Source organism: Mytilus galloprovincialis, chromosome 1 (assembly GCF_965363235.1).
Source record: "Mytilus galloprovincialis chromosome 1, xbMytGall1.hap1.1, whole genome shotgun sequence".
NCBI lineage: Eukaryota > Metazoa > Mollusca > Bivalvia > Mytilida > Mytilidae > Mytilus > Mytilus galloprovincialis.
The window spans coordinates 124,143,545-124,166,739 of record NC_134838.1 but is presented as its reverse complement, the minus strand read 5'-3'; the positions used below and the strand labels follow the sequence as shown (position 1 = coordinate 124,166,739).

General features: G+C 32.7%; 1 protein-coding gene across 1 annotated transcript; it reads left to right on the top strand.

Moving 5' to 3' along the window:
- The first annotated feature begins 484 nt into the window (after positions 1–484).
- LOC143056970 (uncharacterized) lies at positions 485–18,756 on the top strand. The gene is made up of 6 exons (XM_076230184.1): positions 485–852; positions 6,576–6,752; positions 9,856–9,923; positions 11,280–11,609; positions 13,532–13,906; positions 17,406–18,756. Exons 1-6 carry the CDS (start codon positions 744–746, stop codon positions 17,577–17,579), a joined length of 1,233 nt encoding a protein of 410 aa, XP_076086299.1. The 5' UTR covers positions 485–743; the 3' UTR covers positions 17,580–18,756.
- Positions 18,757–23,195: the final 4,439 nt, after the last annotated feature.

The window sequence follows — 23,195 nt, the reverse complement described above, 5'->3', positions numbered from 1 at the left end:
CTTTATGTCCTGTGACTTTTTGTCCTGTGACTTTCTGTCCGTTTACCATATAAGCAACCAATTTTTTCTCACGAAAAGACCAGCCCCTCCCCCTATTAAACTCTAATGTTGTGTGCCTGAATATTTAGGTTGCAGGGCCAGGAATACATGCAGTTATAAATATGGCATCAGTGGCAACTGGAGAGAGGCACAGGGAAATTTAGCATAAACATGACGTATGCAATAAAAAGTTTTAAGCTCTCTATTGGTTTTTATCTATATTTTAAAAATATTTACACTTTAATATTGCTACATAAGCTACACATGCAAGTATATAGAGCTGGTAGTACAGCGGAGGCTGGGTTTTTATAAAATTCAAAGTTAATATCAAACTGTTTACTCCCCACCCCCTTTTCAAAAAAATTGTGATCCACCACTGTACAGGAGCAGATTCTGCAAATTTGGAAAAGGAAAGTCCAGCAAAAAAAAAGGGAATCCCCAGGATAATTATTAATATAAAATAAAGGGATATGTATAAATGTGTACATATAGGACAAAATTGCAAAAATAGTTAGAATAATTATTTTAACGGGGCTTTTATTTTTGTTCTTCATTTTTTTTTTTGAATAATGCATGCAGTTGAAAGATCCAACAAATTAAAAACAAAACCCTTAAAATGATCTGCTATTGCAATAGTTATTGGCATTGTAACTTTTTCAAATTATATTTTCTCTGATTACAAGTGTTACTTTTAGGAGAGAAGAATGGCAGCCCAACTTGTGATAAGACCTCTTAAAGCCTGTAACAACACCAGAGAGCAGCGAAAAGGTATTGTCTGTTCCACTACAGGTTATGAAGAGTTTTTAAATACATGTAAGTTAGAATTTTATTTTCTATGCTGTATTAATATTTATTTTATACATGTAATTTAATACATACTTATTTAAAATATTCTGATTTGTTATCAAATAGATATAGGAAGATGTGATGTGAGTGCCAATGAGACAACTCTCCATCCAAATAACAAATTAAGAAAAAAGTAAAACCATTATAGGTCAATGAACGGCCTTCAACACAGAGCCTTGGGCTCACACCGAACAACAAGCTATAAAGGGCCCCAAAATTACTAGTGTATAACCATTCAAACGGGAAAACCAACAGTCTAATTTATATAAAAAAACGAGAAACGAGAATCGAGAAACACGTATATATTACATAAACGAACGACAACTACTGTACATCAGATTCCTGACTTAGGACAGGTGCAAACATTTGCAGCAGGATTAAACGTTTTAATGGATCCAAACCTTCTCCCCTTTTTCTGAAACAATAGCATCACATAAAAGCATAACAGCTAAAATTGCAACATTAGATACATGTGTCTTATTTCCAGTTTTCTACACCATCAGCAATTTTAGATTTATTTTACTTTAAGGGATAATTATCTTTCTTTACACCAAAATTGAATCTAATGAAACACACACATTCAAGGTACCCCTCCCCCTATTTTCAGTAAGTGGAAGACCTTATTGTTTTTTTTATGTTGTACACTACAAACATTATTATTCAACTCTGATTGGAACAAAAACCATTGGAGGACAAAATCTACAACTTAGGCTTACTGAGTATTATCAAACTTGTTCTGTATCCAGCAGTAAATCTTGTAGAAAGATGGTTGTAATCCACATATATATACAGTTCCCCCAAGTCTTACAAAGATTTGTACATAAAATTGAGGATAGAAATGGGGAATGTTTCTAAGAGACAACAACCCGACCATAGAAAAAACAAAAGCAGAAGGTCACCAACAGGTCTTCAATGTAGCGAGAAATTTCCGCACCCGGAGGCGTCCTTCAGCTGGCCCCTAAACAAATATATATATACTAGTTCAGTTATAATGAATGCCATACTAATCTCCAAATTGTACACAAGAAACTAAAATTGAAATAATACAAGACTATAAGTCCAGAGGCTCCTGACTTGGGACAGGCGCAAAAATGTGGCTGGGGTAAACATCTTTAAGAGATCTCAACCCTCCCCCTATACCTCTAGCCAATGTAGAAAAGTAAACGCATAACAATATGCACATTAAAAATTCAGTTCAAGAGAAGTCCAAGTCTGATGTCAGAAGATGTAACCAAAGAAAATAAACAAAATGACAATAATACATAAATAACAACAGACTACTAGCAGTTAACTGACATGCAAGCTCCAGACTTCACTTAAACTGACTGAAAGATTATGATTTCATCATATGAATATCAGACACTATCCTTCCTGTTAGGGGTTAAGTATCATACCATCATGACATATATGAGAAAAACATAACCCGTGTCAATTTGCCTGAACAACCATTTTTTGATAAATGTGTTTTAATAGTTCTGATGCAAAGACTCTATAAGAGAATCAATATTAACACCAAAATATGCAATCTTTAATGACCTGACAACAGTATCTTAACTATTTCCCTTCTTAATAAGTCTATTTAAGGTTTATGTTTTACAATATTGACAATTGTTACTTCAACTATTATCATGCCCCAAATAGAATACACACAAAACAATTGCCCTAGCACTTAAATTATGTCAAAATTTTTAATATTTTTCTTTCAAGATATTTATAAATTTTGTGTATTTAGTTGCTTGCATGTAAAAAAAAATGCATGTGATTGAAAGACAAGGTAATTTGGTTATTATGATTGGCAAAGTTCAAAGGGTTTCATATCAGACTCCACCTTTGAGCTTGATTGTTTCCTGATTATTGCAGACTTTGTCAATCATACTGAAAATGTATTAGTACTGTCATTTTATTGTCCTCTGTGAGGTGCCTTGTTGGGGACATAGAAATACTGGGTGTCTGTCTGTCTGTTCGATCTTGTTAGCACTCTCACATGTACAATTTTACCAGAATTTTATGAAACTTATTTTAAAGGTTTATATATTACAATGTATTAGTAATGTCTTAGACAAGTTTGAAAATGTGTGGCAATCAACTTTCTCAAAAAGAGTAATCTCCCTTTGAAATATTAATTATATGGAAAATAGCCTTGTAAGAGTTCTCAGGGGTTTGCCAGAATCAACTTATTTTATAAGTGAAAAGCAATAATGTCTCAAACAAGTTCTAAAATGAATGCATATCAACTTTTAAAAAAAAGTCATGCTCCTTAGAAATATTTATTCTATGGAAAATGGTCTTGTTAGGTCTCTCGCATGTACAATTCTTGCAAGAATTTTATGAAACTTATGTCATAGATTTATATAAGTTATGTATGAAACTTATATCATAGGTTTATATATGTTAATGTATCAACAAGTTCGAAAATGGGTGTGAGAATCAAGTTTTTCTTAAAGAGTTATCCCCTTTGATAATATCAATTATATGGAAAATGGCATTGTTAGAGCTCTCATAGGTATTAGTCTTGATTTTTTTTTTATGAAACTTATATTATAGGTTTATAAATGTATAAACAATGTCTTGGACAAGTTAGTATATTGGTGCAGATCAACTGTTTTGAAAGAGTTATGCCTCTTGGAAATGTTAATTGTATTGAGAATAGTTATATAGCTCACAAAGATACAATTCTTAACAGAATTATATGAAACTTTTTCTATAGGTAAACATCATCAATATCAATGGACTAGGTTACATATTGGTGCTAATCAACTTTTAAAAAAAGAGTTATATGCCCCTTGTAAATGTTTATTGTATGGAAAATAGTTTCAATCTCTTGCAATCTCCTGTGTTCATCTTGCCACAATGGAACTATGTTCATTCATTGGTAACATGTTAAAAGTCAAAACTAGCTAGTAAATTACCAAACTACTGTCATTTGCCAATTGGATTTAAATAAGCTACCCTAAAGAAACAACCAAATGTTTAAAGTCATAAGAAACCTCAAATTAAAAAAAAAATATGCATATGTTTTTTATAACTAAATGGATAGTTTTCATTATACATGTACAACTTATGTACATATACTTTTTTCTGAGGACAATTCTTTAATTTGTCCACATTTAGAAGAAGTTTACCTATTTTGGAAGGAAGCAATTCGCCGGCATATTTTCCATACATGCATAGTGACCTGAGCGTAACCCTCCTCGTAAAAATCTGATGGTCGCAATACGCATGGATATGTCACTAAAAATAAACAATTATCTGATTGTACATGTCATGCATGTTAAACACGTGCTCAATACCCATGCTTTTTGTTATTTGTTTACTATAAGGTGACAAACGGTAAACTTCAGCTTTAGCATTTAATGAGCAGCTGGTTGGAGACCACTATTGTTGTCCCTTAATTTTTCGTTGTTCACAAATATAGTCCGTAGTGTTGACAGTGGGTTACTTGCCATTAATTTTTATATCCCTTCCAAATTTATTTCTCCATGTTTTGCCTCAAATTGCAAGTAGAGGGGTGAAATTACATTGTAAAAAAATTTCGGTCCAGAATTTTAAAGGAAAGTAGTGATTTGGTCCAGCTGAAAAAGGTCTAAAATTAGCACTTCGGAAGCTGTCAAAAGATTTCAGGACGCCCTAAACATAAAATTGTCCATATTTTGAGTTAGAGACGATGAAGTTTTCTATTATTTTGATATAATTTGTACCAAAAGTAGTACAACACACTGTAAAAGTTTCTTTGAGAAAGCGCTGGTGGGATTTTTTAAAATTTTCGTTTATGTTCTAAAAGAATTGCACTACGAAATAATTGTGGTCTCGGACCAGCCATATTTGATAAATCATAACAGACAGAGAGAAAAAAAATGACGATAATATGATATATTTGTGTGAAAATTGGGAAAATCTAGCAGATGGCCTAAGTTTATGATATATACATTTATCATATATTTAGTACAAAATACAGCTATTTTGTATATCTAATAAAGGTGCGTTTTCCAGTCTGTATCACCTACCCTGTATTGCATACCCTGTATCGCAAAGCTAAACCCGTATCGCATACCCCGTATCGCATGGTAAAACCCGTATCGGATACCTTTTTTTTGTTTTTTTTGCTTCAGAAATTTTTTTCCTAAAAATAGGTCAATTTTTTGAATGACGTCATTGTTTGGTATGTAACTTCACAAACATCAAGTTTTCAGATTGAATGTGACGTCACGAACATCAAGTTTTTACAACATATTTTTTGGCACACTAAATGCAACTATAAAAAATACAAAACACTCAAATAAATACAATAATAAACAAAATATTTTCAAAACAACAGATTGTAAGGTAACCTAGGTGCTTTGTAAAAATAATTGAGCAGTTATTTTAATGCTATGAAACAAGACAAAAGCAGAACTGAAGGTAACCCAGTGCTATGGATCAGAAAACAGTTCATATAATATAATACTCTTCTGTTGAAATATATGATAAAGCGTATAATACATGGCAAAATCCGTATCACATGCCGTATCACCCTCAACCAATATCATCCCTCGGGCCTAAAGGCCCTCGGACTGATATTGATGTCTCGGGATGATACGACATATGATACGGATTTTGCCATGTATTATTCTCTATATATTGGTTCAAGAATTGGATACACGTTATTTTTCACCACTCACTTAATTCATATGACTTTAGCATTTCATTTGTTCATATTTGTATTGCTGACATGAGAAGTACATTCTTTGTATTGGGAACTATTTTCTTGACATATTATAATGTCTAATATAATAGCTTTAAAACTGTTCATTTTGTTGTTGAGATTGGTGCAATACATTTTTTTGGTTAAAATGTATAAATGTCTGTATACATGGTGTATTTTATATGGAATGAAACTACATTTCAGCCGATTATAGTAAACTTATTATTTCTTCTCAAATTCAAATGATCACAAAAAAGAAAATATATTTTTCAATGCAAAACTTGATAAAAATTTAAAAAGGCAATACCATATTTATCTTCATGATCTCAACACTACAATACTTGTTTAAGATTCAATATTTTGACGACTTGTTTATTTGTATAAATAAGCAGATGTTATAAAAAAGAAGATGTGGTATGATTGCCAATGAGACAACTATCCACAAAAGACCAAAATGACACAGACATTAACAAATATAGGTCACCCTACGGCCTTCAACAATGAGCAAAGCCCATACCACTTAGTCAGCTATAAATTGCCCTGATAAGACAATGTAAAACAATTCAAACGAGAAAACTAACCACCTTATTTATGTAAAAAAATGAACAAAAAACAAATATGCAACACATAAACAAACGACAACCACTGAATTTACTGGCTCCTGACTTGGGACAGGCACATACATAAATAATGTGGCGTAGTTATTCATGTTAGCTGGATCCCAACCCTCCCCTAACCTGGGACAGTGGTTTAACAGTACAACATAAAAACGAACAATAAAAATTAGTTGAAAAAGGCTTAACTGATCAGATGGACAAAAATACAAGTGGACGTGGCCGGGTATTTGTACATCCTGACACAAAATGACACAATGAACAGATTTGAGAGTACTCGCAGTTATCTGACAGATAGTTCAAAGCCACTAACAACTAATAAAAAAATCATGCATCTAAGACTAAATATGCTTTGTACCTCATATGTACCTCAATTGAATTATTTATACATATAGGCTGTGCTAAGTTTGAAGTTGAAGCCATTGTTTGTGTGGTTCTTGAGGAAGATGGGACTGAGGTTGATGCAGCATATTTTTCACTCCTACCACAGAATACTAATTTAATGATACTCTGTCCTGGACAAACCTGGCAAAAAGATACACCACAGAGTAGCACCACACCTAGTGATGAAAGTGAGTAAGAATTCTTTTAAAGAAAAGTGTAAAAAAGTTATATAAGTATTGAAATATCTCACTTCTAAATATAAAAAAGAAGATGTGGTATGATTGCCAATGAGACAACTATCCACAAAAGACCAAAATGCCACAAACATTAACAAATATAGGTCACTGTACGGCCTTCAACAATGAGCAAAGCCCATACCGCACAGTCAGCTATAAAAGGCCCCGATAAGACAATGTAAATCAATTCAGGCTAGAAAACTAACGGCCTTATTTATGTAAAAAAATGAACGAAAAACAAATATGTCACACATAAACAAAGGATAACCACTGAATTACAGGCTCCTGACTTGGGACAGGCACATACATAAATAATATGGCGGGGTTAAACATGTTAGCGGGATCCCAACCCTCCCCTAACCTGGGACAGTGGATTAACAGTACAACATAAGAGCGAACAATAAAAATCAGTTGAAAAAGGCTTAACTCATCAGATAGGCAAAAAATACAAGTGGACGTGGCCGGGTACTTATACATCCCGACACAAAAAAAACACAATGAACAGATCTCAGAGTACTCACAGTTATCTGACAGCTAATTTTAAGCCACTAACAACTAATAAAAAAATCATGCCTCTAAGACTAAACACTCAATCCGTACACATCCAACGTACAATGGATTTAGTGTAAAGACGTCATAAACAGCCAGAGAAAAACATGACCTTGTGCAATGCCAAGTTACAGGTATCAACAGATTGTAGATCCATGAAAATGTATATGTAAATAACATACGAGTAATATTTACCTAGCTTTCAAAGACATTACTTAGCACCACCCCTCAGTCATGGTCTGTTTACTTAAAAATAAGGAACAGTTTTAATATTAAACTTTGTGATTAGGTCAGTTTTTTCATAAAGCCTTCATGTTCAACTGTTTGTAAGATTGCAATCTAATTGCAAATCGTTCTAAGGCACTGGGCTTCCATAAGAAGAAGTTGGTGTTGTAGTAAATATTAGTTTTGATTACACAAAAATATCTATTCTCATGATCTACTTCTACTGAGTCTACTACTTAGTGATCACTGTCATCTACTGTGAAAGTACTTTTATTCGTGGGGTACCAATTTTCGTGGTTTTCGTGGATGACTTTATCCACGAATTTAAGTGTCCAACGAAATAAAACAACCATTGTCCAAATGAAGACATGGAAAGATCCCCATGAAGGTTTGACTACTGATATGGTCTAGAGAATATATTGCATAACCTCGAATCAGAGAATACTTTAATAGCAGTCACAGAACATAACTTTTGATCTTTTAATTCTCATAAAAATATTTTTTTCCGATGAAAGTCAGATTTCCGATATTGATATGTTAGTATGATAAAGTGTTCATTTTATAATCCTCATAGTTCTCGTACATTAATGTATGAGAAATAATAGTTTAATGCTGGGCTTGATTTTGATAAGAATTATTTGACAATTCAAGATACGTTTATAGCATTTGTTTATGATACTGATTTATTTAGGTGACATGTTTATGGCCTAATTAACACCTTTGATGGTCCTTAATCTGTTGATCACTTTATCTTGGGTTAATTAGTGTTTTCACTACGATTTACACGGGTCAATGTTTTCTTTGCAATTTCCTTCAATCCAGACTATTTGTAACCTTCGTTCATAAGGTTTTAATTTAATTTTTTTTAGAAAACTGAAATCCAGGAATTTAAAAACCCACGAACATGTAAAAATTGCTTAAACCACGAAAATTAATATCCACGAATTAAAGTACTTTCACAGTATATAAATAAGAAGATGTAGTATGAGTGCCAATAAGATAACTCTCCATCCATGTCAAAATGTATTTAAAGTTAACTTATGCTCACTCTTCTCTGTCACTTGTTTGGTGTGTGCATGAAAAGGAACATGAGCTATAATCAAATATTTTGGTAGAAAAATCCCTTGCACATATTGAGCTCTTACTTAAGTTTCATGATATACTTTTGAGAAAAAACAGTTAAGGGAACCCATTGTCATGACACAAAATCAGTTACATGAACAAGAAAAATAAAAAAGCAAAGGAACAGCACTTTCATTGCTGATCTTCGTCCTCAAGTCAACCTGCTGCTGTTACATCCCCAAACTTTAGAGTTGGAGGTAGAAATAATGGGTTTTGAGGTAAAGAGAGAGAATTATGGTAAAGGTGCCCAGAAGGGGGATATAATGATCCAGGACAGTTTAAGAATGCTGGATATATGAATTGGCCCCATGGTACATTAAATTTAGATCTATTATTTGAAGGGACCTGGTCATAATCAATGAGGGGGGTAATGGGGGGTTGTCATCACAGTTCACAAAATTAATTTGCTGATAACAGTTCACAGGAAATACCCCAAAACTGTTCCCAAAAAATAACAGTTTAACACATTCAACACTGTTCATGCAAAAACAAAGATTTAAAACCTTCACCATTGAGAACGTTTATCAAATTGAATAAATGTGTCACAAAAAAAGCACTAATCACGAGTCATGGATAATAAATCCATGTAAAATCAAATCACGGAAATTTCCACAATCACGGAGGACAAAAATAACCCATCAGCACCTAGGCTCAACATAACAAGTCAACACTGAGCTTGAGCATGCGAACCCTGCTTGGGTGGGTACATGCGACTCTAATCTTTATCATGTTTATTTACTAGGATTTTCAGTTTTCCTATTGAAGGTCTGCAGTTTTTTCCAGCAGTCTGGCTTCCTCCCTTAAAAAACTGGCTGACTTGAATTGAATACTGTGGATTCATTTATTTTCATGGGCACCAATTTTCGTGGATGAAGGAAAACTTACATATTTGTGGATATTTAATTTCGTGGTTTTGCTGAAGTCTTTATACAAGCCTTTAGAAAATTTGTCATTCATTGAACATTTAATTTCCTGGTTCACCTATTCCCACGAAATCCACGAAAATTGGTATCCAACGAATAATAATAAATCCACAGTAACCCAAAAGTGGTGCTAAGTTAAGTGGTATTAAAACACCTTGAATCAATCAAATCTATGATTTGAATGGGAATTCTTAATAGGACAGCATTTAACCCCTTGTACTTTTTGATATTTTAAGGGATAAACCCAAGGTTGATGTCATATATAGAAAAGTGTAGGACCACCAGCAGAGTTTCAACAGCTGAGGTAAGGTTTTTAAATTCTTAACCTCTTTTGTTCAAAGTTCCAATTTGTGCAATTGAAGTTTTTTTATATTTATTCCAGAATCATTAAATGCCTAATCAGATAGTACAGATACATGTATGAACATTTGCTCTGCTTTTGTTAAGCAGACAAAGTCATCTGTTAAATTGTGAACAACAATTGAAATAAAAAAATAAAAAATAAATGTATATTTTCCCAAAGGAATCAAAAAGAAAGGTGAGCATTTGCCATCACTTGGCCTCCATTGTCGTCGTTTTAAACTATTTCAAAGATCTTCTCTTTTGAAACTACAAAAATGTACTAAACAAATTCCAACCAAACTTAAGCTAAATGATCCCAAGTGTATCTAGATTAAAGTTAATGTTTTATATTCCATTTTGTCAAAAAACATGGCCACCATTGCTAAAAAAAGAACATGAAAATCACAGTTGTACAGACTTTTTTTCGAAACACCTTCAGATATTGGGCTGCTATTTGGTATGTGAGTTAACCAGGATTAGTTACAGATCAAGTTTAAGTTTAGTTCCGCTCCACTAATTTCGACGAAATTTATACGTGCTTTTGACTTTGAGAATTTTTTGAAAATGACAGTTATACTGTCTTTTTTTTCTGAACACCTTCAGATATTGGGCTTATTTTTGGTATGTGAGTTAACCATAATGAGTTACAGGTCAACTTTTAGTTTTGTTCTGCCCTGCTAATTTTTGATGAAATTACCGGCTTTGACCTTTGATAAATTGTTGAAAATCACAGTTATACAGATTTTTATTCTATACGCCTCCAGATTTTGAGCTGAATTTTGATATGTGAGACTACCATTATGTCCACATGTGTTTATATTGAAATTGCAGATTTTTCAACTTTTTGGGACAGGGCCATTGGTGTTGCTTTGACACATCTAGTTCAGATATAACTTTCCTGTTTGCTGATACTCAGATATACTTTCCTGTTTGCTGATCATCATAACTTTAAAAAAAAAATCAATATGTAAATGAACTTCAATTTTTTTTACAAACTTCTCTGATATGAATGCTTGGAATGACTTCATACTTGGCCACCAGCTTAACAGTGATGAGTTGTAAAATGTGAGAATTTTTCAAATGTTTTCATTTCCAACTTCATGTTTCCTGATACATCGATTTTTTTTAATCTGTTCAGCCATTCTTCTGAGTTAAAGGGGAGGTAAAAAAAATTTGCTTAGCACAATATTATGTGCAAGTTATTGTTCATATTATAATATAAAAAATAATGCTCATATGCTCATATTATAATATAAAAATTAATCAAGTTTCAACTATTCAAAAAGATTTATAAATTAATTTTATTCCATTTTTACAGAAGAAAACAACATCAGGGAGCAGAACGAAGGCTGTGATAATTGGTTGGCAGCACTTCTCTTATTCAATTAATAAGTATGTTCTAATGAAGAACAGTACAAAACACTTCAACATTGGGCCTCGACCCATCCAAATGAACAAATGTTTGACACAAAACCAAGTCCTCCAGGAGATGGTCCATATTTTTTTTCCAAATGGGAAAAACTTCAAAGGAAAACTCCACAGGATGGAGTATTTCCTTGGAAACTATAAGGGTGAAGGGGCAGTCTTTACACAGTTGGTTGAATATGGAAAAGACAAACCACACTTGTATTTACACACAAAAGAAAAGGTATGAGTAAACCAAATTATGGATCACTATATGTTGCATTGTTTTTTCATGTGTGATTAAAAGGTTTTGTTGCATATTAAGCAGAATCTCATTTACAACACTTTTAGAAAATAAAGGGATATTTAGTAAATGTACTTACAAAATGCATAGAAAAAATAAAAATTATCAATAAACAGGGCTTTTATTTCTGTTCAACTTGTCTGTCAATGTAGCGTCTTCAACAATGAACAAATCATTCATATCCTACTATGAGATCAATATGGCCCCTAGCCATACCTGTCAACTCACCCGTTTTTTGCGGGTGACACCCGTTATTTTCACCTCTCACCCGGGAGTTTTTCTTTACCCGGCGGGTCCCGGGAATTTCTAACATTACCCGTTTCACCCGGATTTCTGACCGGAATTGTTTCCGGTATTTAGAAGTAATACGACCTTCGGTTTTATCGGTCTTTTTCAATGTAACCAAAAGTCAAAATGTAGGACTGTTTACCTGAGCTACGTAACGATATGGAGAGACAACACAGCTACAAGATGAGTTCAGTGACTATCAGTTGACCCCATTAGATGAACTTTGCACTTCCCCTGAAACTGACATTGGTACATTTTGGGGAGAAATGTCCAAGTTGCATGACATTTTTCTTAACAAGCCAAGATTTGTTGTTTTGTCAAAACTTGCTAAAACATTACTGGTTTTGCCAAACAGCAATGCAGACAGTGAGAGGGCATTTTCTTTAGTAAAGAAAATAGCTACAGAGTTTAGGGCTGATCTTAATAAGGATACACTGTGTGCTCTTCTTTCTTGTAAAATGAATACACATTTGCATTGCTATGAACTGAAACCAAGTGCAGTTCTTTTAAAGAATGCCAAGTCTGCTACTATGGAATATAACAATAGTCTGAAATAAACTTGTATACATGTTCTAACTGTTTCATATACATATTGACTATATTGACTATATAAATTATATGTAAACATATTTTTGTTCTTCAATTGAGCCCGCAAAATGTCGTACGCGTTATGACCTGAGATTTTTTTTCTCAATGCAGGTCATGACCTGACTTTTCATTTTCAGAGGTTGACAGGTATGCCCCTAGCGTCGACTTTTAGACCACTGAAAAAAAATGTATTTTTAGCTCATGTTTCCTTAAAAAAAATGTCAGCTTTAGCCATTTCTACTTGGCATCCATTGTCATCCCTCATAAACTATTTTAAAAATCTCCTCTGAAAGTATTGAAATAATTCTAACCAAACTTTAGCTGAATGATTCTTAGGGTATCTAGAATTAAGTTTATGTTTTATTTTCTGTTTCTTCTAAAAACATGGCTGCAATGGCAAAAAATAGAACAAATGGGTGAAGTGCAGTTTTTGGCTTATGTCTCAAAAACTAAAGCATGAAGAGAAATCTGACAAGGAGTTAAAGTGACACATTCACCAAAAGTTGTGGAGGGAACTCTTAAGGAGTTATTGCCCTTTAAATACAATTTTACACAATTTGTTCATCATGTTTGCCAAAAAATGCAAGTGAGTGACATATAGAATTAAAACTAATTAAAAGTACAAATATTCATTATGGTGTGATCTTTTTAATTTGTATGCCAAATTAGAATTTTGACCCCAATTCCATGGTTTACTGAACATGGATAAAAGTGCAATTGGGGTACTGTGTAGTGTGGATAAATGTTCTTGGTTGACTAAATTACCACACATGGAAGAAATTATCATCCAACTTGGAAACAGTCTGTGTTCAAAATAGGTAACAAATATTAATGGAGGCTTCTGCAAACCTAAAAGCCTAAAAATGTGGCACACAGTACATATTTTGCCTTAATTGTAATTAGTGAAACTGGACTTCAGAATTTAAAGGTGCATGTAGTATTATAATTCATATATATGTAGTATTTATAATAATTTTTTATTGCAGATACCTAAATTTGAGGTCCAATCTGGTTCTGACAGTCAAGACAGTGATATAGAACTACCAGCACTATCAACTTCAAGGAACTCCCCTCAAAATGCCACTCCATCTTCGTCGCAGACTTACCAATTGCAATATACCACTATGACCCCACCAGCAAGTAACCAATATAGCATGTTGACCCCACCAGCAAGTAACCAATATAGCATGTTGAACCCACCAGTAAGTAACCAATATAGCATGTTGACCCCATCAGCAAGTAACCAATATAGCACGTTGACCACGCAAGCCAGTACACATGTCTCTCCTGCAGACTGGATACAGCTAGATACACCAACTGTCAGCGTATCGAAAGACTTCATGCACAGGTCAATTACCACAGTTAGTATGTTTCTAAATTCATAAAAATATGTATACCCTTCATAAAAGAGGACCAAACTGTTTTCTTTCAGCATGTCTGTCTCATAAATATTTTTTTTTATATGAGTGAGCTATGTTGTGTTTTCAGATTCATCACTCAACAACTTTCAAACACTAAATTCTTTTATACATAGTTGAAAATTTCCGTTCTATTTTTCTTTAGAACTACATACAAGATCTTTCTGGAATTTAGTATCAATGCTAGAAATGTGTTCTATACCATGTAAAATTTTAAGATTCATTACTTAACATGTGAAATGAACGCTACTTAGTAACTTATCTGTGCTTTCTGAAATGTGGTATAAAGGTTAATATGAGTGAGCCATATATGTTTTCAGTTTCATCACTTAATAACTTCCTGTTATCTGTATACTTTTTATGAGGGGTATCATTATTATTTAACATAGAAAAAACTAGAGGTACTGTGATCAGAGCTCACAAAATTATACCCCTGCTCCTTGCAAAGTTGATGTTTTGGTATTGGAAACTCTAAAAATCAATTTGACCAGAAACCAAATAGGAGGTGCACTATGGTATTATATGATTAAGAATTTCCAAAAGTTTCATTTAAGAATTGAATGCTTCTTTTTGTAAATTTATTGGGGTGTAAAAGCGTTGACCGAAGTACATTTTGTATGAAGCGCAGAAGCGCTTCATACTAAAAATGTGCGCACGGTCAACGCTTTTACAACCCTATAAAGTTACAAAAAGAAGCATTCAATACTTATAATTACATTTTTTAGCTATGATCATGAAAACACGAATTTTATAAATTTTGTATATTATTCACCTGTGTACTTTATTGTGGGACCACGTGCTATCATGAATGCACAGTTTTATTGAGTGATGCAATTGTTTACGGAATAACAAGTGATGTGCCGTTAGCCAATCAAAATAAAGTATTATAATGAAACATACATCTAATGTAATTATTAAATAATGATTAGCAGTTTAGGAGAAGTTGTTCATACAAAATGAGTATCCCAATTAGAGTAGGGTGCTCATTTTCGCCATATCTTTCAATGTTTTCTTCAGTTTATGTTCAGGTCTTTATGTTTTTGAAGTATACTGATATTTCTATATGAATATAACTTCAAATGCAAAATATTCTTAGCTTGAAAACGTGTTTGTTTTGAGTAAAATCATCTGAAAAGTTGGATTAAAGGGTGTTTGAAATTTCCTATTTTTTTGTCAAGGGGGGACACATATTCGCCGTTTTTACATATCTATTTAATACCAAATAACTGCAGCTTTAAACAATATTTATCAAATAAATTTCATTATAGACGAATAGCAGACATTTGAAAGGTGTAAAAAACTGAAATTTAGGGCAATCAGTCAAAGAATTACTAAGGGTGCAATCAACAGTTTTTTTCTATGACGTCACATTTTGAGGGACCATGCATAAGTGACCCTTAGTGGTGGACTGATTAATAAAGATACTTGTATAAAACTAGATATCACTGGAATCAGAATGTTCTCTAGTTTATAATGAAATAAAAATAATGTGTACTTTTAATATATTAAAAATATTCCATCCAATGAACATGGGGGACAAAAGGTCTAATTTGAACATAAAAAACTTGAAACCAGGTCATGTGCACACCCATGAAGACATGATCCATGCACATTTTACATAATCAAAACTGTATGAAATTTGTAGGTTTTTACCTGGCCTTTCAAAAAAATCTTGTTTCAGGGTACGGTTTTCTGCTCCGAAAAGAGCTACAGTGGCTGCAAATAAGTTTTCAATTTTCACTGCCAAAAAAAGAGGATGTTTACAGTGTTGTCTCCCCTCAAAACATGTAAAGTTAATATAATTTTCAAAATTATTTCAATCAATGAACCTGTTTTAATTGAAAGCTAATTAACTAATTTTTACAATCAAATACAAAAAACATGATACTTTTTCACCAATTGAGTAAATAAACAGGGGTTTCCCTCCATGGTTATTTTTAGTCGGGGAATAACCACTAGTTTTTTATACGAAACTGTTTATAGCACCCTAAGGAATGCTTCTTTGAAATCGTTTTTGTCATTCAGGAAATTGTGTGAAAATCGTTGTCCATTTTTCGGTCCTTTGCCGTAAGTGCCGAAATTTAGTCTCATTTTCAAAATTAATCATATTTGTTATAAAAATATAATTTAACGGCATATTTATTCCATTTCAACCATCCTTTGAAGTTTTTACACCTCAAAATCATAAAACGGCGAAATTGTGTCCATGGCGAATATGAGCGCCCCACTCTATATGGCAATGGTAAAAATCCATGTTTTTGAAATAAAAACTAAAAAAAATTACCTTGAACAAAAACAAAATAGGAGGTGCATGATAGCATTATATCATAAAAAATCTTGAGAAAGTTTCATTAAATTATAATAAGTGATTTAGGAGGAGTTGGTGATACAACATGGATACCCCAAGGTTTTATCAATTGTTTTTTAAATGGAAATCCAAAAAATGATTTTGAACAAAAACAAAATAGGTGCACAATTGCATTATATCATAAAAAAATCTGGGAAAGTTTCATTAAATTATAATCCGTGGTTTAGAAGGATACAACATGGATGCCCCTTTTTCATGGCAATAGCTAAGTCCCATGTTTTTTCAAATAGAAACTCCAAAAATGATTTTCACAAAAACAAAATAGGAGGTGCACAATGGCATTTCGTTCTGACAAGTGGTTAAGGAGGAGTAGGGGATATAAAATGAAACATAGTGTGCAGGACGGACTTTCCCATCACTACATACCTCCACTTTAAAAAGCGGGGTATAAAAATTAAAATGGGGAATGTGTTAACAATTTGCAAGGCTTCAGCTTAACAATTACATGATTATGCAGTTCTTTGTATTTGTATTCATATCTAGTATATTAATGTTTTAATATTGGGGTTCATGACAAATATATGCCAAGCAAGTGTAACAGAAACACATTTTCTTGCTTCTTCAGATATATGCATACATTTATCAAGCCTGTTTAAAAAAATGGGTGAAAAAAATCTTGCATTAGTTTCGTGTAATCAACTCTATAGTTTTCAACCTAGGTCTGTAAAACTTTACAGGAAGGTAAGCTAACACACATGTTTAAGTTCTGAACAGGCTATTTTGGAATTGTTTGAAGAGATATATCTCTTTTTTTTCAAATTTGGAAGCATAGTTATTTTCCAGTAAAAAATATAAACAGTGTATTTTTTTGTAATAATCTCCTGATCACACAGTTTTCAACTACGATCCTAATTCAAAAATCACTAAACCAACCTGGGCATTTTAGACTGACCAATTTTTATTTTTTTCTTCCATTAAAAGCTTACTAACAACTAAAAATTCTATCGATTATCTTTGTTAAAATAAAAAATCTGACAATCAGACACAATTTTTTACCTTAGTTTTAGGTATATCAGCTACCAATTTTATGCCAAACTGTTAATTAATGTAATATTATAATTTCTTGTCTTTTAGCATGATGATAATTCACAAAGGTGTACAGTGTGTGTGGATCGACCAAAAACTGCAGTTATAATACCATGTGGTCATACATTTTGTATGGCATGTGCTACACAGATTGAGGCATTAGACCAGCCTTGTCCGGTATGCAGAACAGCCATTCAAGATGTAAATCAGTGTTTTCCTTAAAAGAGGATTATAGACATAATGAACATGTATGATATGAGATTTGGTTTTTGTATTTTTTCCTTGGTAGTATAAATGATGGCTGTGAAGAAGTTCTGTCATTTTTGGATAACTTTTGTTCAGACAGTTTGCACCAATTCATAGTTGAAGGTCATAATAGAAATTTTACTTGATTTGACGACAACTCTATCTACATATACTTAAATGTTTACAATGGTTTCATGTCAGACATGCATCTGAGCTGATGCACTTTTTAGTCTGTTTTGTGCAACTGTCATTTATTTATGCATGAATATAAATAAGATAAGTGTATCATTTTATAAAATCCATAATTGACATGCTTCCATTTATTGATCAGATCAAACAACTTGTTCTGTTGTTGTTATGAGTCTAAAGAGGACAATCTTTCTTCTGTTTATTGTCATACTAAAATGTTTGTTTAAAGGTTGACAGTAGCTCTTCCTTCATTATGACAAAGTCTTCAAATTTCATATCTTATTGTGTTTATCTTATGAACATTAGGAAAATGTAGTAATTAGATCATGTAAATGATTAGAAATGCTTCATCATTTCGTGGAGTCTTTATTTATTTAAGTTTCTGGCCTAATATATTTATTTTTGCAGTAGATGTAGATTTGAGTTACAGCCAAAAAAATTGTAATTATAATGTAGGTGATGATGGCTTGAAATATTGGTATCATAGAAACTGACTCCTGCAAATGTATTAAAAAACTTGGGTGTTTTACTAGTAAGCCAAAAATAATATTGAAATATCAGGCAAACAAGAAATCTTTTAATTACAAACAAAAAGGAAATAATTTTGTCCTCACAAAATGTCTGAGATATGTAACTTGGCAGCAATGTCAAAAGTTCTCTTTTTCAATATAAGCATTATGTTGTCGATTGGAAAAGTGAGCTTTAATTGATTTAAAAAGCAGGGTGAGTTCATTAAAACCGCAGAACTGTTTTACAGATAGCATTTGTTTCCCAGAGATGGATTTTGATTATGTATTGTGGTTTAATCTTAATTGTATCTTTTAGATATATGGTTCTGTATTTTTTGTAAATGAATCTGACAATTAATGATCAGGTTTTATATGATAACAATTAACAATTTCCTTTTTTAGCTCACCTTTCCTAAAAGGAAATGCGAGCTTTTCTCATCACTTGGCGTCCGTCGTCGTCGTTAACAATTTTTCAAACATCTTCTCCTCTGAAATTTACTGTATGGATTTGGATGAAACTTAGCATGATTGTTCCTTAGATTATCCTGCACAAAGTTTGTGCTTTGATTTTTGATCCGTCAAAAAACATGGCCACCGTTACTTAAAATAGAACATAGGGGTCAAATGCAGTTTTTGGCTTATATCTCAAAAACGAAAGCATTTAGAGCAAATCTGACGTGGGGGGTAAATTGTTTATTAGGTCAAGATCTATCAGCCCTGAAATTTTCAGATAAATCAAACAACCCATTGTTGGGTTGCTGCCACTTAATTGGTAATTTTAAGGAAATTTTGCAGTTTTTGGTCATTATCTTGAATATTATTATAGATAAAGATAAATTGTAAACAGCAAAAATGATCAGCAAAGTAAGATCTACAAATAAGTCAATTTGACCAAAATTGTCAATTGACCCCTTAAGGAGTTATTGCCCTTTAAAGTCTTTTTTTCACAATTTGTTCGTCATGTTGACTTACTTTTAAAAATCTTCTCCTTTGAAACTGCTGTATCAGTTTCAGCCAAACTTAGGGTAAATGAGTTTCAGAGTATCTAGAATAAATTTTATATTTTATTTTCTTGTATGTCAAATAACATAGCTCCTATGGCTAAAATGGAACATAGGAGAAAATTTTTTTTTTTTTTGCTTTTGAAGAAAATAGGATAATTCAAAGAACATTTAAGTAAATTGAAAAGCCAAAACAATCATTGATGGGAGATTTAACCAAAAAAATTAAGGTGAGCGATTCAGGCTCTTGAGAGCCTCTTGTTTATATATACTATAGCATTTTTTTTGGTTTGTTATGCTAAAGATTTGGAAAACATAAGGAACTATTTTGACATATGTAAACTAGATAGCACAAAACAGTTTTAAGTTCTTATTTTCCCTATTTTTGCAAGGACAAATGGTACAGAAATTATCAAGCTCAATTTATTTATCTCAAACTAGAAATGGCCATTTATGTGCAATTTAAGCTATAGTTCTGTTTAATTTTATTGTATGATTGTAAAAAATCTCCGCTAAAACCTCAAGATTGATTTGTATTAATGTTCTTTAGAATGTTTTAAAATATTTTCTGCGGTATTCTGCACAGAACTTATTTGGTGAAAAAACAAGGATGTCATTGTAAAAAAGATCATAATTATGTGTAATGGTAAATTGTAGTTTTTAGCAATCAAATTAAAATCTATGAGATATATTGGAGAAAAAATGACCAATGACTCAACAAAAAGCTGCCCTTTAATTTTTAATAATAATTTGAGACCTTTCTGGGAGTTTTGGCTGTTTATTTATTTCTGATATCTATTTATATGATATCAACAGTATAACAGCATACGTAATTAATTAATTGACATATGTTCAGTTAAAATTTAAATTTGTATGATTATTCCTGAAGTATTTCTTTTATAACATTTTATGACTTATAAGTTATATTTTTATTGCAATCATAACTTGCATTGTTATTTATTTAAGTTCTCATTTTATACAAATTGTATTTTTTATTTTATTGGTCTCTGGTCTGATGATCAAACTTTACTTTTTAATAAAATGTTATGATGTTTTGTTCTTTATTTTAATTCATTATTGCTTTAATATATTTATTCATTGATCATAATCAACCTTTGATCAACTATTACCATTCACAAATGATTGATAACAATAGGTTGACTTTAAAATTTTAAGATTCAATATGAACCTACCTATTCAGTCTACAGTTTTATCGTTTCTGCTTATCAATGGTTAGCTCCTTACAAAGTCTAGGGTATACAATGTCACTTGATCCCTCCAGAGTATTTTTAAATACCTTTAAACTAAGTTTGGGTGATATAGATGTTTCGTTATGTCAGTCTGTGGTCTGTCCAACATACAATCCACTACTGCTCATAAGATGCTTGTTTGTAGTAGTACAAGTGTACTAAAGCAATGTGGGGTCACTGAATGGAGATGTGCATATTGTTAGAAATTTTCTGTTTCTTCAAGTTGATAAAAATTTCATGGTAATGAATTTAATATAAATAAGATGTGATGCCAATGAGACAAACCTCCATCCAAGTCACAGTGTATTAAAGTAAACCGTTATTGGTGATAGTATGGCCTTCAACACATTGTCTTGGCTTGCAAAAAAAGAGCATGCTATAAAGGGCCCCAAAATGACCAGTGTAAAGTAATCCAAACAGGAAAACTAAAAGTCTTATCTTTATATATAAATCGAGATACAAAAACACCTATAAGGCACACCAACAAACGACAATCACTGAACAAAGAGCTGACATAGGATGGGTGCATATAACAATGCAACGAGTTTTAGTGTATTTTGGAGACATGAAGATCATTAATGGATAATCTTTTTATTATGTCCAGTGACAATAATTTGAGAGCCATGTTAATTTACCAGTCTGGAAATAGATACATGATTTGTCTGTTTAGCTGCTTCTTCAGTTTTTGGAAGTGTATTGCTTTTAATACTTTAAGATGTTTAAACCCTAACCTAAGGATGTGCATGTCTACCAGATTTTAATTTTTATGCTACCTACGAGCATTATGTTTTCTGGTCTGTGCGTCCGTTCGTTTGTTCATCCGTCCACTTCAGGTTAAAAGTTTTTGGTCAAGGTATCTTTTGATGAAGCTGAAGTCCAATCATCTTGAAACTTAGTACAGAGGTTCCTTATGGTATGATCTTTCTAAATTTAATAGCAAATTAGATTTTTTTCCCAATTTCACGGTCCATTGAACATGGACAATTAAAGTGCGAGTGGGGCATTCGTGTACTTTCGACACATTCTTGTTCAAAAATATTCTGAAAATAAGAGGTATGCATTTTGATTACCAAAGTATATGGCGTTGAAAAAAACATTTCCGGTCTCAAAGAAACTTTTCAATTTCAGTTGACCTTATAAGTTAACATATTTCCTTGCACTTAAAAGGATACTAAAAAATTCAAAAGATCTTTAAGATTTTACATAAATTCTTGTCTTAGAAAGGGATAAAGTACTTTCTGAATCTAACAAAAAAATCTCTGAAACTGGCGTTACCAAGATGCTTGATTTCTTGATTGACAACATTTTTGTTACGCTTGGAGGACGTGTTTTTCAACAAATAATCGGCATTCCTATTGGTAAAAAATGTGCCCCTCTTCTTGTCGACTTGTTCCTTTATTCATATGCGGCTGACTTCATAAGAAAAAAAAGAAGTTAGCTGTGTTCTTTAACAAATACTTTCAGCTATTTAGATGATGTTCTCTCACTTAATTGATTACTTATTTTTATCAATTGGTGTGCACTGTTGATGAATTGATTTGGAAAAATTCTTGATCAAGTGGCAAAGCAAAAGGCTCGAACACATAAAACGAATAGAAAGAAACTGTCATATTCCTGACTTAGTACAGACATTTTCTTATGTAGAAGTGGTGGCTTAAATTTAACTAAAACTCTTACTGGTATGATAGACGCATAGTATTACATATATTGACAATAATCAAAAATCGGGGAACAGCAGTCAATACAGACAGTGTTCTTCTTCTTCTTCCAGGTAAGGAACCGAATTCAAATCTTGAATGTATGAGGTCCCGCGATAACTAACGCAATGTCGGACAACACAGAAAGTTTTCTCTTGGCTATTTACAGGATAAAACGTTCTCTATATATATACAATTAAAACTATGTACAGGATGTTACTGTCTAAATTTCAGCAGAGCATGCCTCCAGGGCAGCTCTGAATCCATCAACTGTGTCAGCTGATGTTGCGGATGTTGGCAGTTGGTTCCAGTCTCGAATGGTCCTTGGAAAAAATGATTGTCCGAAGGCGTCTGTTGTGGCCCTTTCTTGTAAGAAGCGGTTTTTACCTCTGGTCCGGCTATCGTTTGACGTTAGATATTGGTGCCTATCTATGTCTATCAGATCGTGTTGGATTTTGAATAGCATGCATAGCCTATTTTGTTTCCTGCGGTCTTCATGATCAAGGCTTTCCCATTTTAAAGAAGTTACCATTTTTGTTACACAGCCAGGTGTGCGGTCTGTGTAGTTGTTGTTAACAAATCTAGCTGCTCTTTTCTGTACCTGCTCGATTGCTTTTATTTTAGCCTGTTTTGTAGGGACCCATACTGTGCTAGCATACTCAACTGAAGGTCTATTGTTGAATATGCTGCTGCTTTGACCGGTTTAGTGCAATCTTTTAGGTTACGTCGTATGAAGCCTAGTGTTTTGTTTCCTTTTCCCACTATGTTGTCGATGTGTCTGTCCCAGGTTAGATTATTGCTGATAGTAACTCCCAGGTATTTACTAGCTTCAACGGTGTCCAGTGTGTGTTCGTGTAATTTGTAATTAGTTGGTATTACAGGACGGTTCTTGGGTGTCTTGGGTTGTATTTTAGAATTAGAATTCAAGTTAGTGTTAGAATTTTAA

Excerpts from the sequence above, each read along its gene's own strand:
- LOC143056970 (XM_076230184.1), top strand. The coding sequence starts at position 744 with ATGGCAGCCCAACTTGTGATAAGACCTCTTAAAGCCTGTAACAACACC. Across the intron at positions 11,610-13,531 it reads ATTTACACACAAAAGAAAAG|ATACCTAAATTTGAGGTCCA; the intron begins GTATGAGTAAAC and ends TTTTTATTGCAG. Across the intron at positions 13,907-17,405 it reads TGCACAGGTCAATTACCACA|CATGATGATAATTCACAAAG; the intron begins GTTAGTATGTTT and ends CTTGTCTTTTAG.